Source organism: Sinohyriopsis cumingii, chromosome 9, assembly GCF_028554795.1.
Source record: "Sinohyriopsis cumingii isolate HCF-2022 chromosome 9, ASM2855479v2, whole genome shotgun sequence".
NCBI lineage: Eukaryota > Metazoa > Mollusca > Bivalvia > Unionida > Unionidae > Sinohyriopsis > Sinohyriopsis cumingii.
The window spans coordinates 90,987,955-91,004,330 of record NC_142969.1 but is presented as its reverse complement, the minus strand read 5'-3'; the positions used below and the strand labels follow the sequence as shown (position 1 = coordinate 91,004,330).

The 16,376-nt window shown below is 35.6% G+C and overlaps 1 protein-coding gene across 3 annotated transcripts in view; it reads left to right on the top strand.

Moving 5' to 3' along the window:
* Window positions 1-3,651: 3,651 nt before the first annotated feature.
* LOC149792228 (calcium-responsive transcription factor-like) overlaps window positions 3,652-16,376 on the top strand; it is a 51,168-nt gene continuing 38,443 nt past the window's right edge. The window contains exons 1-5 of one of the 3 annotated variants that reach the window (XM_089970764.1): window positions 3,680-3,694; window positions 4,726-4,801; window positions 5,188-5,329; window positions 13,057-13,258; window positions 14,862-15,092. In XM_089970764.1, coding sequence (XP_089826890.1) covers window positions 13,075-13,258; window positions 14,862-15,092 — 415 coding nt within the window. In that variant the 5' untranslated portion in view covers window positions 3,680-3,694; window positions 4,726-4,801; window positions 5,188-5,329; window positions 13,057-13,074. The other 2 variants (XM_089970763.1, XM_089970765.1) reach the window with 2 other exon arrangements.

Below are 16,376 nucleotides of genomic sequence, written 5' to 3'. Positions count from 1 at the left end.
TGTTGGTAAAACAATTAGGAACATTTTGGCTGATTTATGATAATTGAGCAGCAACTCAAATGCCACATCCGTCCACTCCCGAATATTGGAGATTTTGTATGGATTTGTTTCACGATTGGTGTCAAAAAGGAGGTCCAATCTTTTATACGTAACTTTACTCGTGTTTGTTAGTTTGAAGAAAGAAAAAAGAACATAATTCATTTTTGACAGTTTTCAATGTGACTTCTCATCCTTCTGTCTTATTGATTCTTGCACTCAATGCCGTCCGTTTCGAAAATAATGCACAGATATCTTTACATTGATAGAAGCCAGTCTCAGAGAATGTTACGATATTACTTTGACAGCACGACATTTGCTAAAAGTAAATATTTACATTTCTCGGCAAACACGACGCTTTTCCTTTTGAAAAAAATATAATTAACTTTGATACAAGTTTCCAGAATTGATATTAAAAAATTAAAAATTAAACAAATTCACAAACCATCATGAAACCAGGAGTGAATGGATCTCTTTGTGGTGTAATTATTCCGTCACTTCTACGATGGGATCCTAATGCCGAACTAAGATAGGAAAACAGGTAAATTCCAAAAGACAACCAAATAAGAACAGAAGGATTATGCGTTCACACTGTACATCAACTTTTCCTAAGAAGAAAAACTACAAGGAAAGGGACTTTCCAAGACACGTATGTATAATAGCTAAAACGTCAAGGCATGATTGTACAACAGCTAGAACGTAATATACTCATGAAAACCCCAGTCTTTGGTCGTCTCTCCTTACTCTGTTATTCACGATGCCACCTAAATCTGTTTTAAGACAAGAGTCTCCCCATTTGATGAAAAAAAATGAAAGCCCATCACCAAAGAGACTTCTACTTTTTTCTCCCTCGACATGTTCTACGGGTCTAGACCCTACAGTCAAAAAGGTGTCATTCCTTAAGACAAAAAAAAAAAAAAACAAACAAAAACAACAGTACAAAACAGGACAGGCATGCTACAAATTGACAGGATTTTCGCAGACAAGAACTGGCGCGATTTAATCTTTAGAACACAAGAAGTACATAAAGTCAGGTTGGTATGACGTCCTGACAATCAGTTGAGACGAGAAAGAAAAAAAGAAGTGTTTAATAAAATATATCTTCCTCTCAAACTTTACACCATCGGTGATATCCTAAATAGACCTTTCAAAAGCGAAAAACGTTATCCCATCTCGGTGAGATGTCTTGTTAGGACTCGCCAAAGACAATGCCTAATACGAAAACAAATCATTCTGAAAGCACTTAAACAAATCATCCATACAGTGTGTGAATCATGTTTGAATGCTTTCAAACAAACAGATCATTTGGCCAAGATACGGAAACAGAGACTACGACGACATTGTCACCATCTTTCCCGCCAAAACCTTCTATATGAAACACAACACGGCTTCTAAAAGAAGAGATCATGCGAGAGCCAACTTATAATCACACCACAAGATCTCGCAACCTGTCTAAACAACAAACACCAGCTAGATGCGATCCCGTTGGGCTTAAGAAAAGACTGTGATAAAGTCTCTCATAAGCGCCTTGAAGCCAAGTTTCATCACGATGGTGCCCAAGGAAAGACCCTTGAGTGGATAAACAGCTTTTTAGCTTGAAGAAACCAAAAGTTTGTTCTCGAAGGCCAATCATCTTCATATCTTCATCATCCCCCGTCACTTCAGGCTTTCCCTAAGTAATGGTCATGGGTCCTCTGCTTTTTTTATATCTATATCAACGACTTAACGTTGAGGTTGAGAGTCCATTACCAAACTAGCTTTTTTGCCGACGACAGATTGCTGTACAGAGTAATCGACTCGGGCAAGGATGCAGAACTGGTACAAGCAGATCTAGATCGCCTACAACAACGGAAAAATGACTGGTAAATGGAGTTCAATCCTGACAAATACGAGGTCATCCGAATCAACCAACAAGAGACGGATCGTCCAAGCCACATTACACCCATGTTCAAAAACTGACTATGACATCCAAGGCCAAATATTTAGGAGTCAACATCGAATCACCACATTGACTCTATTTCAAAGAAGGCTAACAACACCATAGCGTTCCTTCCTAGAAACCTGTCCACATGCCTGGAACAAGTAAACAAGTAAAATCAACGTGCTACAGATCCGTAGTACGTCCAAAGATGGAATATGCGTTGTCTGTATGGGGCCAATCTACTAAATAAAGCACGGCCAAACTTGCAGCAGTACAACGAAGGGCGGAACGGTTTCCTATTGGCGATTATCAATGAACCAGTAGTGTCTCCACCATGCTCTGACATTACGGATTGGAAGAGCCTTAAGTCCGACTGCATTAAGCAAAAGCTGTACCAGATTGTACACAAACTAGCTGACATTCCATCAGCACCATACCTCCATCAGACAGGATCCTACACAAAAGGACATTCATGCAGATTTCTCGTCCCCTTCACCAGAGTCAATGCGGACAAGGACTCCTTTTTCTCTTCAGGAATTCCCCCGTTGAGCTCCCTATCATACAACCAAGTCAACACCAATTCCATCAATACTTTCAGGGCAGGTTTTGGTGCGGGGATTGCTTAGCTCTAGACATGGGGTATTTTAACTTGCTTTAACTGCACTTGAACCTCCTACCACATGTACATAGTTCACATCATGTGCGAGTATGTTCCAATCCAGAGTAACCCAGAACATTATTGGAAGAAGAAGAAGAAAATAGATCCATACATTGTTACTTCCCAGACAAACAGACAGAAAGACAGACTTGCCACACATGATAAACGTACAAGATGATATTTATTTCCATTAGATTGCAGCAGACAGAATAATAATGTTACACTGTTACTTTTTCAGCCAGAACTGAATCCCCATGTGAAAAACAGAGATCAATTTTGCAACATTACACGTCTAAAGTATGCAGTTCAACATGGCTGCTGAATGCTAAATTCTCATTATCTCTGTAATCAACAAACTTTGCTTAATTGAGAGTGGAATAGACACCTAACTGTAACACTATTCTACTTTAGTTTGTATAAATTAATGCGATATGTAAATATATATATTCTTGTGAAATTGTGTATCTTGGCTATGCATACTCTTCGTTAACTTTAATAAGGTGTTGGGGCCCCGAGTGGCCGAGTGGTCGAATGCGCTTTCCGTTACGGATCACTGCCATCTCACCTCTGTCTGCGTAGGTTCGAGTCTCGGATTCGGCCAATGTGGATATGTAAGAAAGCTTGCCAGTAGCTTCTCGATGGTCGGTGGTTCTTTGCGGGGTTTTCCCGGGTCCTTGCTCCACCATTAATACTGGCCGCCATATATAGCCTATCGTGTGCTGAAAAATGGCCTTAAACCCAACAACAATAACAATAAGGTGTTAATGTCGATACAAGTACTGACTTCATATATTGTATTTATGTAACTTGTCATGTGTACTGAATGATATTCAAATTTATTGTTTTAACTACTCGATAGTAAAATCGCAGTAAAACATTATTTCATATATTGTAAGCATGTGCAGCTAATTTTAAAATAACGAATTTCTTGACGTTGATCGTCGAGAACACACTTCGCGGGACACTATAATGACACGTCTAGGTCTTCATACAGTTCTCTTATTTATGAGCATGCGCACATAATTATCTGCCTCCTTTTCGTCGCCATTTTCATCAGGACGAGGTTTCTTGACTCCGAGGTTTGGGACTCGTTTTCGACCTCCTGCCGACCCAACATCATGATACTCAATTCTAGTTGATTCAGTGCCCCTTGTCTTCCCATTTAAAATACTTTTGATAAAATAATTTTCATCAGGTCTTCCAGGAACCCCCAAATTACATAAATCAATACTTAACAGTTTTACATCCACGGCAACGGATAATGAGCGATAAACATGATAAAATTACTGTCGCATACAAAACGCAAATCTACTTTCGGTTTACACTCAGTTAAATATACAATGAAAATGGAAATATCAGGACATCGAGAAGTATTCGAAAATGAAAACCATATAAAAACCAGTTTGCATGACATCCCTTTCATTCGGGATAGTTATTGTATGGAACATGACGTAATTTCAAGTGGGTTGACCCTTCGCAATATATTGTTGATAAAATTAACATAAACGACGAATAAGTTCACTTAGAAATAATTTAAAAAATCCAGATATTTTGGTGAAAAGAAAATGGTTAAGTGTGTGATAATTCCTCTCCCCTCCCCCCTTTTTTATTTTCATCTTGCTATGAGTATGACTTGTTATACCAAACCTATAAAAGAATTAGGATAATATCCTGAAGTAATTGGTTTTGCAGTCACCTATAGTAAAAATCACATGGGTAATGTATGCGCATTTACTCATACTAAATATAAATTGTCCTTTTAAAATTTAAATCAAATTTTCATTAACCAAAGTCTATTAAATCCTGATTATTGAATGCTCTGCACTTTAACTGTCATCAAGAAACTTTCAGACGAAAATTATCGATCTCTATGGTCTTTTACAATGCTGGCCATGTACTGAACTTCGATAAATAAAAGAGCATGTCAAATGGAATCATCACAATATAGGGTAGTACATGTACAAATTTGTTTATCAATATGTGTAGCTTTCATCGTGCCATCAAATCGCACAACATTCAATCCGGATTGTACTGGATCACACCTTTAGATTCATTTCATCTAAAAATGTCTACATACTTTAACATTGATTTTACCATATGCACTTTTCAGGGCATCTAAATAATGACTTTCCAAAGGAATATGGATATATAAGAATCCAAATGAAGTGAATACCTGCCACTTAAAGGTATGTAGAATCAAATTCTAAAAAATAACACCCATTACTGAAATAGTCGGTGTTGAATGCCTACATGACCCATGTGACTTGTACTTTCATCGTGATCATCCTAACTGAGTATACTCAGAATTGGGAGTGTATATTGGTGAGGTTCAAATACCTTGTAAACAGTAAAACAGGATTGCTGACTAAGTGACCAGGAATAGTTGGAAGGATCCATATAGTCTGGCAAATCCAGACTCTTGTGAAATTTGTTCTGTAGATGGTTTGAGATTGTTTTGAGCTGCCTGTATTTCATACTATGCACACTAGTATTAAATGAAGTAGCCGATTGGACAAATATGTTAAGTGATAGGTTATCAGGTCATTCAAGATTTGTCCCATTTTGTTTTCAGGCTCTCCTATTCCAAATCTTTAAGCACCGATGTTAAACTGCTGAACTAGCTGGTTGTATTAAACAATCCTTACTGTTCATCTCTGGACTGTTGGTGGTGCTACATTCTGTAAGTGAGGTCCAAGCAGTAGAGGCATATTCAGGTATGGGTCTAACAAGGGTTTTGAATGCATGTTACTGCACTTTTGGAGGACTGTGACTGTATCTTATGTTTATACCTTTAGAATGTCATGGTGGAATCTGCCTTTTTCATTTTGTATACCCACCATAGGAAGAGTATATTATGATGTCTGCTCATCCATCATCTGTTAGTAATTAAGTTTCTGCACAATACTTTAATTTGTCCACCATCTATGGTTACCAAACTTTGTGGACAGCTTGCAAGCGGGATGAGGAAGAACTCTATCTCAGGGCTTGCTAAAACCATTCATCCTGAGCAGGTAAAAATTGGCTGGTTTGAGTAAATTGAGTTAATCCCTGGTCTAGATGCTCACATTGGGTGTATTTTCAACTCTTAACAAGCACTGAAATTCATCACTTCTTAACACCAAGTGATTTGGGGAGAATACTTTTGCCTAATTTGCTCTACTTGTCAGCATATACTCAATGTAAGTTTGATACTAAAGTGGATAAAGGTCCTGAAAATATGTGCAGTTTCACACAAGGCCCTTGATTTTGTACTGATTTTCATATTTTCAGTTACATTTTTCAGTAATTCAGGTGTTGTTTTTTTGTGGAGAAATTTCTGTTTCAGCGATCGCGTATCTTTAAGAGTGAGATCTCATAAGTTAAGAGTTAGATATAGTGTCCAGATTATTTTACATTTGCTTCAGGTCACCAGTATTTTCTGGCTAAGAGATTATGAAGAGTCTTGTAAGATATTGAACTCTAGTGGCTTCAGTCAGAAAGTCTTCCAGGAATTTGGTCTGGGACATTTGCATTGTGTCTTGATCTTAGGAAGTGGATTCACGACTCTTTGTTCAGTGACAGCAGTATATGGTTATTTCCATGGTCTGGTAGGTGTGATATGTCTTCTTTATTGACTTTGAGGCAATTTCTCATTATATATATTGGCAGTGTTAATGGTATAGCAGAAAGGTGAGACAGTCTTTTTCAAAGAGAATAACACATGTGTAGTCCTTCTTTCTGCCTTGAGAAAATCCCAAACCAAACTAGGGGTGGAAGGGTGGGAAAGAATTGTAATTTTATGATAAAAAATTTTTGTACTTGTGATAAAAAGAATATTAGAATTAGTTCGTGAATATTTTTTAAAAAAAATTAATTCACAATGTGGGCATGCAGAATGTATTGTCTTTTAACTTCAGAACATACTGGCATTTTTTATAAACCTTTCCTCTTTAAGTGTTAATTATTCAGAGACCAAATTTGCAGTATCAGAAGCAAAGATTTATTTTCAATTTTCTCTCATCACAAACTGCAAATACTCTCAGTCAAAATAATTTTATAAATATTCAGTTAAGAAGGGGAATGAAAAGAACACTGTTGAAGTAAAATTGCTAATTCACCATCAGATAGAAATGGCCAATACTTTGATAGAAATAAGAACAATTTTACACAATACTCTTCATTGGAAACCCATCTCTGATAGATTTTATTACCATCCCATCTATCATGAATGGAGTGGTAATGAAGTAAATCACATGTGGGTTTCTGATGATGGAGGACACGGTGTTAATTATAAAATATTTATAAAATATATGATACAAGTGTTTTTCTTGTAAATATTTGCAAATTTTAATAACAAGAGCCACCTCCTACCATCATTATTAACAGTTCCAAAAGAAACTTTATTTTATAGTACACCGTTTTAAACTGTTACTGATACTGTAACAGTTGTCTGCTGTGAGTGATGTTGCTAGCACAAACTCAGTAGGCTAGTGGACTGAATGCCACATTATGGCAGAAAGTTGATATCAAGGCAGCAAAACACCCTGTTCTCAGTAGTACAGACAGATGAGAGAATAATAAAATGGAATGGTAAATAATTATTCAAATCTGAATGATATAATGAATATATTTTTGTCCACAGACCCAAATATATACCACACTTTTGTGCCACTTGTATTATACAGTTATTTTGACATGTCAGTGTTATTGAAGGTCATGGAAAATGTAAAATATTCAGTGAACATCTAAAATCTGTTCAACTGGAGACTTATGCACAATGAAATCTTCATGTGAACAAACCAAGTCATGTTCAACTCTGAAAAGTACATTACCACCTCACATTGACAATTTGAACACAGTTCAGTCTGACATTGTACTTAGTGAGAATTCAACAGCAAAGCAACCTTACACTAAAACAAATCCAGAGCTTGCAAGTTAATCAAGTATGTCAACAAAGAAAATCCTTGATATCATTTGTTCAGCAAAAAATGCTTCTCAAAACACAGAACAATATGCAGTGCATGGACTCCAAAAGCAATAAATTCAGCTTTGTGTGAACATGCCTGCTCTGTTGTCTGGAGTATAACTGCAGAATCTAATAATAATAATAATAGTAATAATAATAATAATAATAATAATAATAATTCAGATCATAGTGAATTGTGAATTAAAATTGATTGCATCTTCGGAAGACACCAGTGCCCCAGATGAGGATTTGGAAAATGATTAGATTTTAGCTAAAGTTGCTAGTTCTCTGTGGAACAATGACCTCTGTAGGGCTGCATTTGTACATAAATCATCACACATAAATCTGTATTAGTGATGGGATAAATGTTTACAGATGTTCAATTCGTGCACCAGTTTCCAAGAAGGCATGGTAGCATTATCATAGGAAAGACAGCATCCTCTCACTTGCGTACAGTGCATCCAGTGTGACAGCAATACATATTTGTCAAGATTTGCCCCTGAAATGCTAGAATCGTACATTTCCTTGCATATTGAACATTACTCTGGAGTTTAGCCAATCCAGGTGGAGAAACTACATATGAAATATAATACCTATGCCAGCTTCGAAATTACGTTATAACCTTACTCACATTGTGATGATGAACGTGGATGCCTGTCCAAGGAATACATTGACCACTATCATAATTGGAATTAAGCTCTAATATTCCCAAATGTTACTATATTGGACTAACATTTACATAATTGATATTCTACTCATTTCTTTTGATATTTGTCATTCTATAACTAGAGATATACAAATGTAAGAAGTTCATGTGATATTTCGGACATTTGCTTTATCCAAGAATGGTCATTCTGCAGTTAGATTGTCTCTTATCAATACATGGGGAGTTTTATGGTTATGGGGTATCACTGATTGAATCAGACATTCATACAGGTAGACCTTACGGAGGTGTCGGAGTATTATACCATAGATCTCTTGCAAATATTATAGAAGTACAAGACCTTAATGATCACAGATTAATAGGTATTACTATTTAGGCAGGGGATTCCAGGCAGTGGATTCCAATATTGCATTTTGTAAATGGCTATTTACCTTGTAATTTTGTAGAAAATTTGGGAGAATTTGTCAATTATTTGGGCAAAATTGATTTTTTTATTAGAAAATGCTAATACTCCAAATGTTTATGTACAGTACTAGGAGATTGGAATGCCCTAAGATCCACTCCCTTTGGAGATGAACTTTGCCTATTTAGTGATGAATATGGTTAAATCATGTTAACCTTAAAACTTATATTAAACCACACAACAAATTTTACTTATCTCAGTGACTCGCACAATACTGTCACCTGGTTGGATCATTGTCTTCTCACAATCTGATCATTCCACTATAAGTGATATGTGACTAATTCACACCCTAGTAGGGTCAACAGTTGTCCCACTTTTATGATTATCAGTGCTGATCTACTTGCTGGATTTGATTCCAGCCCCAGTGAACTTTTAAATTTGAAATAATGACATCAATTGGTCAGACCCCGAGTGGCCGAGTGGTCTAAAGTGCTCACCGTTACGGATCACTGCCATCTCACCTCTGTCTGCATGAGTTCGAGTCTCAGGCTCGGCTAACGTGGGTACGTGAGAAAGCTTGCCAGTAGCTTCTTGTGGGTCGGTGGTTCTTCCCGGGGTTTTCCAGGATTCTTCCTCCACCAATTATACTGGCTGCCATGTATAGCCTATCTTGTGCTGAAAAATGGCGTTAAACCCTACAACAACAACAACAGACCTCGCTGCCTATGAAAAACTGAATTAGACTTAAAAGATCAGAATCCCTGTTAAACAAAATAGAGATCTCATATTGTGTTCATCACTGTAGTCATGAGGTGCATGTGAAACAGGTTAATAAAATATACAAAGATATAGAAAAACCTTGTCTAACTCTGGTAAATACTTAGCTAATAAATCCAAACATGGTCTCTGGGTTATACCAGGCAGGAATGAACATATCAAAGAATTTCATGTCTGTACACGAAATGCCTACCTTATGTGGCATGTTAATGGTAAACCTTGCCACGAGCCTTTCAGTAACCATGTGTACCAAACTAGAGTTCAATTTAAGTATTTTAAATATAAACACTTACATTTGCCTTTACATGTGTCCTATCTGCCAAACAAGAGGTTGTGAGTTTGAAACTCGTGGCAGCATCCCAGTGTTAAAAAAATTGTATTTGTTACTTTTTTTTGGTAATTTTATGTTCAAACTTTTTTAAAAACTCATCACAATTTTTTAAAACTTTTTTTTTATTCCTCTCCTGGGATGGGCAATTAAGCTAGTGCCCTTAGATTATGTAGGAAGCAAGAATCAAAACAGTAGACATGCTTGGCAATGTAAAGATTAGATCAAAGTGAATTCTGGAAGCAAGTCAAACAAAATTCTACCTCAACTTCCAGTAGGCTGCAATTTGCATTAATGGGAACCATAGCCAAAATAATGCATGAAACATGGACAAATCATTTTGAAGCCTTACTCTATAGTGTTAAAAATGATTTGAATAAGGAGTAAGTTCTTTCAACATTCAAGGCCCATTCTGGTTATATTGAACTAATCACATTATCTGAGATCCAACATGCCATAGCTAAACAAACACAAGGTAAATTTCCAGGATCAGATTTTTTAAATATATTTGGAACATTTTACATTTTGAGACAGTAGACTTCATGCCCTTTTGATGATTTTATTTAATTGTATGATTGTATATAACTTTGTTCCAGATGAATTTACAAAAGTTACAATTACCGACAAATGGAAAGTAAAATTGGTAACCTGATGAACAAAACTTAATTATAGACCTATATCTTTTATGACAATTACTTAAAATAATGTTGAATGTGTTATACTACTACTATGATCTCTACTAATCAGTCTGGTATTAGAAAACAACATTCAACATACTTTTACCTGTAAGGAAACTCGACTATTATGTAGAACGTGGCAGCCATATGTTTGCATGCTTTTTTTAGATGCTAGTAAGGCATTTGATAGGGTCAGTCATTGGACACTCTTTAAAACGTTGCTTCCTAATCAAATACCCATCTACATAGTTCATACCATTGCTTCCTATTCAAATACACATCTACATAGTTCATACCATTGCTTCCTATTCAAATACCCATCTACATAGTTCATACCATTGCTTCCTATTCAAATACCCATCTACATAGTTCATACCATTGCTTCCTATTCAAATACCCATCTACATAGTTCATACCATTGCTTCCTATTCAAATACCCATCTACATAGTTCATACCATTGCTTCCTATTCAAATACCCATCTACATAGTTCATACCATTGCTTCCTATTCAAATACCAGTATACATAGTTCATACCATTGCTTCCTATTCAAATACCCATCTACATAGTTCATACCATTGCTTCCTATTCAAATACCCATATACATAGTTCATACCATTGCTTCCTATTCAAATACCCATCTACATTGTTCATACCTTAGTTAACTGGTATAGCAAACATTTATACTATGTGCATTGTGGAAGTGTAGAAGCTCCTTCCATATAACCAATGGGGAGAGTGGAGAGGTGTTCCTTCCACTTTGTTATTTATTATATACATATACAAGTCGTGAACTGGATCAGATATACCTGGGGTTACATTGGATATCAATTGTGTTATTTCCTAACAATTTTAATTTTGATGATGATATGTCATTGATAAGTCCTTCTATCACAGTTTTAAGGAAATTATTAAAGATATGTGAAGAGTACTCATTTGAGAATGTCATCAATAATACACAAAAATCAGTGTGTGGTCTTTAAGTCAACTTCTTTCAAATTACCATCTCCTCCCTCTATACATCTTAACCCCCATGCTCTTACATATGCCAACAGTTGTACGTATTTGGGTCATAATTTCAGATCTAATCGGTCAGATGATGACGATATGACAAGACATTGCAGATTTTTGCGTACTGGAACAAACATGCTTCTATGTCAGTTTAGAAATTGTTCTTTAAAGTACAAAGGAGATCATTCAAATCTTATTGCTTCACAATGTGCACTCCTGTGGACAACTTCAGTGAATGTATGAAAAGAAAACTAGTTATTGGTGATAATAATAGTCTTTGTTTTCTGTTAGCCTTCCAAGATGGAACACTGTCTCTAACATGTTCGTAAACTGTAATGTATTCAGTTTTCAAGACGTAATTAGAAAGTATGTTTTTTCAATGATGACAGCAATATCTAAGAGTAAGACTTGTATCTTTAACTTTCTGAGAACCTTTGACATTCATTTAAATTCTCATAAATTGATAAAATTACTCTTTGAATGGTTTACATAATTTCATTCTTGACAGTGCAGGACACAGTCCATTGTTGTAGATGTGTGTTAGATATCTATGACACTTTTATGTTTATATTTTAATTTTGATTTATGGACTTTGCAGTCTGAAATAAAAATTCCCATCAGATTCATTAAAATAATATGTCTGAGGACACCATTGATTAATTTCAAAAATAATTTTGTCATGCTCCTTAGCAGTGTATGCAACGATGCATTGCCATCAGTCTAGCCATTATAATTAAAACAGTATCCTGAACCAACCAGCTTGCATCATGGAACAGCAGAATGAAAAGCATGTAGACATTTAAATTTGTTAGAAAACAAAACCAAAGTGGATTGAAAGTGACCAAGTTGCATATTTGTTCAGCATTTAGGTTTATATTAATTTTTTAATGAATATTAATGGTTATATATGCCAGTAATGTGCTTAATATATTTAGAAATATTAACTGAGCATTTGTGTCTTTATATGCATCACTTTGTGTGCTCACTTATAACATTAACAAAAATAACTGGCATTTCTTGACCACATGAAGTAATAATATAATCAAATGTAAATGGAAATATTGCTAAAATGCATTTCTTAAATTACAAAGTGAAGGGCTGCTGGTGGCATAGTGGTTAGAGCATCCACCTTGGATGCAGGAGGTTGTGGGTTCGATCCCCAGCCGAGTCATACCAACGACTTACAAAACTGGTACCAACAGCTGCCATGCTTGGTCTCAGCATTAAGAGGTTAGTGTTAGGACTGGTCGGCCTGGTGTCAGGATAATGTGACTGGGTGGGACATCATGCAACATGTCTGCGGCATGATGCCCCATTGCTAGACATCACTATTAACTGCCACATTGCAGACATCGTAGTGATGTGACTGAAAAATTGTTAAAGCTATTTTAAAAATCAAAATCACATCACAAATCACAACAAAAGGGAACAACAGTAAAATAATGGAATAGTGTAGTTTTTCCTATATAGAGGTAATTTCCCATTGTTTCTTATTGAATATTTCAAAGTTTTTTTAAATTACAGATAGATTTTTAATATATAAGTTAATAACATGTTAAGTTTAAAGTATTTATTCATGTTCAGTATTGTTTTCTTTTACATCGTTTACACATTTTGCATTTGCATTTTATTCCAGGAACAAAGATAATGAAATATGTCTGATAGTGACGATGTTAGTTCCAGTGCTGATGCTGTAGCAACTTCATCTGTCACCTTGGTGACACCTGTCAACACAGATGATTTGACATATGTGTCTTCAGGAGTTGGGGTCAAGGCTGATGATGAAGATGATCAGGAAATTCCATCAAGTTCTATCTTACGGTCTTTATCTGTGTCAGGTAGATTAAAACTAAGTTTATGTTCATTCATGTTCATGGTTGAACAAATTGCCATTAGTCAACTTGCACAGGTCAAGCTAACCTGAAAATTAAACTTTCCCAAGTAAATTTTGAAGTAGGCCAAAAGGAATGCTAATTAATCTTTTTGGCTTTATTATTATGCATATTAATACTGTTTGGATTTTATAATTCAATGTTCGATCATCCTTGCAGTATGTAATATTTCCATTTGATATCATTGTTACACTATCTTTCCCTTTCTGTCCAATGATTTTGTTTCTTTTTTTAATAAGTTACCCACTAATAATATCATAGAACTACTAATAGCTTGCAATTCCAGTCCTTTCAGGCTGAATTTGAGTAATCTCCACTTGATTGGTGCTAAATCACATGAGTACTTAAATTACTACTTCTGTATTGAGTATCATGACATACAGAAGCATGATATATTGAGAATAGCATAATATATGGAACTGTGGTAATATCAGGCATGTTCAAAATTAATTAAATAATGGTGTTTTGAAAAAGAAATGAAGAAATGAAACTAAATCTCACCAAGTTTTCTTTTAACCCTTATTATTATGCACTGGTATGATTTTGGTCATAGGGTCCATTGTGGTTCTACATTATATCTGGGCATGAGGTAGAATGGGTGGGGAGAGCTGTACGAGTATTCTGGAAGTTTTCTAGCTTCAGGCACATTGGAGGACTTAACATCAAAGGGAAGTATACTCCATCTATAAATTTCCAACTTTGACGACAAAAGTTGTCCTTTTAGTATCATTGCTTTTCTCTCTGCACACACTTAGGTGCCCTTGATACATACCTGCATGGGTCACTAGTACATCCCCTCACATTGCTATAGCTGTATTTAAATATGTGCAGGTTTGGTGTGTGATAGAGAAAACTCGTATAACATTGCTGTATAATATCTGCTACAGTTGGATACATATTTGTATATTCAACTTGTTGACAAGTTAAGAGTAATTTCACATTGGCTAGTGAGGTCAGATGGGTTCTTAGAAGAATTGTTATTTCCTATTTGATGGCTTGGTCAAGTGGGTTATTTTACAACTTAAATCAGGTGAGGAAGTATTCTGAAATATTGGATTGAGTAGTAATATCTGTCACATAGGATATATTGTGACACATAGTCATTAAAGACTCATGGATATGTATATAAGGAGAGAACTGAGCAATTAGTTCATTCCTATTTCAGATTCTTATTTGATTTGTTCTGATGTTGATATCAGTCTTCCCTAGTTGATATTATCCATGCCAATGGATGAATTGAATCCACTTTCTCCAGCTTTTGTCACAGAGATGTCTTTCATCCCACATGGCTCAGCTTGACCTGGTAGGACTTATATTTAGCCATGGCGCAACAGTTTACTTCCCTGGGTATTTTGATCATGGACCCAACCCAAAAGAGGGGGGAATGGAAGAGAGTTATTAAGGTCAAGTTGTGAAAAAACTGGACTCTACTTGTGTATTATTTTTGTAGGTACAAGACTGTGTGTTAGCATTATTTTAACCAACCTGGATATAACCTTTTCTTAAATCAGACTTGTTCTAAACTGTTTCCATCTTTTGATCATTTTAGGAGGACAAACCCTTACAGGACCTTTTCAGAGTCTCTTGGCCACACCCATCAGTATTAGTAATGGACAGATACTGGCACACCCTGAATCAATCCAGATTATCACAGTTTCAGCACCCTCAGATCTTGGATTCAGTCAGTCTGATGGCAGGGTGTGGCAGGTTGTCAATCCAGAAATGGCAATAATTGCTGTAGGGGAATCTGGAGAGTTTGATCAGAAACCTTTGATTGCAAGTAAGTCTGGTATTAATCTCGTTAATTTGCCTTGTTGCAAGGCTAATCTATATACATGCCTTATTCAAAGACTAATTTATATACATGCCTTACAGGCCTGCCAACTGGTATGATTTTGCCATAAGTCTTACGAAAATTACCCTTAAAATACGGACTTACTGGATACTTGCAAAAACTATGGAAAAATGATCATTGCTAAAAAATAATCCGGATAATTGGTTGATCCGTGTTTTATTTGGATGCGGGGTTTCATCTTAGAATTAGTGAAATTAGTCAGGGAACCAGACTAACTCTACAGCAGCACCCCAGACACTTTAAACTAGACCTATTTGTCTGCATGATCAAACTGTTGATTATAGAATTTTTTAAAATGGCACTCAGAAAGCGATGTATGTTTAAGACAAAAGGGAAAATAAGCTTCTAGAAAAGTGTTAATAATCAACACAGAAGAATAAAAAGGAGTATTCAGATTATTGTAAATAAAAGCTGGAAAGGACACAATTACGTTTATTGGACATCACGTGCCAATTTGAGTATGTGACGGGAGATATGATTGCCATCATCATGTGAAATGGAAAAGAAGTTGAGAGATAGCAACAAGCCATTGAGCTGCATAGGGTTTGGAACTAGAGTTTGTGCAACTGTACTAGTGGTAAATAAAGTCTACATGTACTTTACAAACTTTTCAGTTGAACATAATGTTTATCATCGATGCATCAAACTTTTAATCACATTTTCCAGCCTCACAATAGCAGTTATTGATATTTTGTTACACCTTACTAAAAACTGGCAAATCTTACAGAAAAAAATCAACTGCCTTACTGAGACTGACTCGTCATGGTTGGCAGGTCTGGCCTTATTACAAGGCTAATTTATATACATGCCTTATTACAAGGCTAATTTAAATACATGCCTTATTACAAGGCTAATTTATATACATGCCTTATTACAAGGCTAATTTAAATACATGCCTTATTACAAGGCTAATAAATACATGCCTTATTACAAGGCTAATTTATATACATGCCTTATTACAAGGCTAATTTAAATACATGCCTTATTACAAGGCTAATTTAAATACATGCCTTATTACAAGGCTAATTTAAATACATGCCTTATTACAAGGCTAATTTATATACATGCCTTATTACAAGGCTAATTTATATACATGCCTTATTACAAGGCTAATTTATATACATGTCTTATTACAAGGCTAATTTAAATACATGCCTTATTACAAAGCTAATTTAAATGCATGCCTTATTACAAGGCTAATTTATATAC